The following is a 1,333-nucleotide window of genomic DNA, read 5'->3' as shown; positions in this document are numbered from 1 at the left end:
TATGGATGTTTCCGTCCTTTCGGGGCTACGTTCCTGAACTTCGTTACTTATGCTTGGGGAGCGGTGCGGCTGGCGGCCCTTTCGAAACTTGGCTGTTTATTCATAGCCACCCACGACTCGATTGAGCTAGGAGAAGATGGGCCGACACATCAGGCGGTGGAGGTTATTCCCCTTTGTAGGGCGTTGCCCAACATGCTCTGCGTCAGACCGGCAGGTGAGCAGCATATGCGCACTCGTGCCATGCTGACGGCCCTGTCTTTCAGCACCTCATGCAAATATGCAATCTAGGAATGTTTTCTTCTTGCAGATGCAAACGAAGTGGCGGCGGCTTACATGCTCTGGCTGAGGCACTCGACGGGCCCCACAGTCATGTGTTTGTGCCGTGGGAATATCCCTCCCATTGTTGGCAGTTCCGTGGAAAAGGCATTGAAGGGAGGCTACATTGTTTCTGATTTCTCGAAATCGGGAGGGCCCCAAGTGAGATTGACATGATTGCTTGCAATTCTGGATAGAGGAAACGCACATTTTCCTTCCTTTTCGTGTTGTTTTCGCCTTCCCCTGTTCTTTAGGCCTTGGGGGGAACAGCAGACACTCTGTTTTAAAGCAGACGGGTCGAAGTGTTCGTGTTTGTTCTCTGCATTCCACATCCTTATTGTCTCTCTCGGAAATGCGCTTTTCTGCGTCGCTCGCCTCCAGGTGATAATTGCTGGCTGCGGCTCGGAGCTGCAGTTCTGCGTGGAGGCGAAGCAGCTTCTGACGAACTGCGATGTACGCGTTGTCTCCATGATGTGTTGGGATACGTTCGAACAGCAGTCGGAGGCTTATAAAGAGGAGGTCCTGATGCAGAAGGAAAGGAAACAGGGGAAAGTTTTGTGTGTTTATGTTGAGGCTGCCGGAACCNGGAGGTCCTGATGCAGAAGGAAAGGAAACAGGGGAAAGTTTTGTGTGTTTATGTTGAGGCTGCCGGAACCCTAGGTGAGCTCGGGGACCGATGGGTCACGAGACTAGTGGATTTAGAGTTATTATCTACATTTGTTCGTTTTCGTTCTTTACCATTCTGTACTGGGATACGATGAACAAGAGACGGCACAAACATAGAATTGCAAAAGATGGGGGAGATTTCCCCAGTGCACTAGCGGGCACCATTTAAATCATTACACACGCGGATCTATAGCTGCTTCATGTATGCTTTTTATATTTCTTCCTTACAAAGGCGCTGCACGGCTTGCTGTTGTTGTGCGTTGCCCACATGATGCACGTACGCAAATACGTATAATTCACGTATAATTCTTCCCTACGATGTGAAATCGTTCCATTTCTCTATGTCAATAAT

General features: G+C 49.5%; 1 protein-coding gene across 1 annotated transcript; it reads left to right on the top strand.

The window, feature by feature from the left end:
- Positions 1-192: 192 nt before the first annotated feature.
- On the top strand, positions 193-912 carry EMH_0094820 (uncharacterized protein; the record flags this gene model as incomplete). The annotated part of the gene is given in 4 exon segments (XM_013502142.1): positions 193-214; positions 308-477; positions 697-900; positions 904-912. Coding segments are annotated over 4 exon segments (405 nt in total).
- Positions 913-1,333: the final 421 nt, after the last annotated feature.

This window comes from Eimeria mitis, genomic scaffold (assembly GCF_000499745.2).
Source record: "Eimeria mitis Houghton genomic scaffold, Emh_scaff8394, whole genome shotgun sequence".
Classification (NCBI taxonomy): Eukaryota; Apicomplexa; class Conoidasida; order Eucoccidiorida; family Eimeriidae; genus Eimeria; species Eimeria mitis.
The sequence above is the reverse complement of the archived record's forward strand: the minus strand, read 5'-3'. Positions and strand labels throughout refer to the sequence as shown.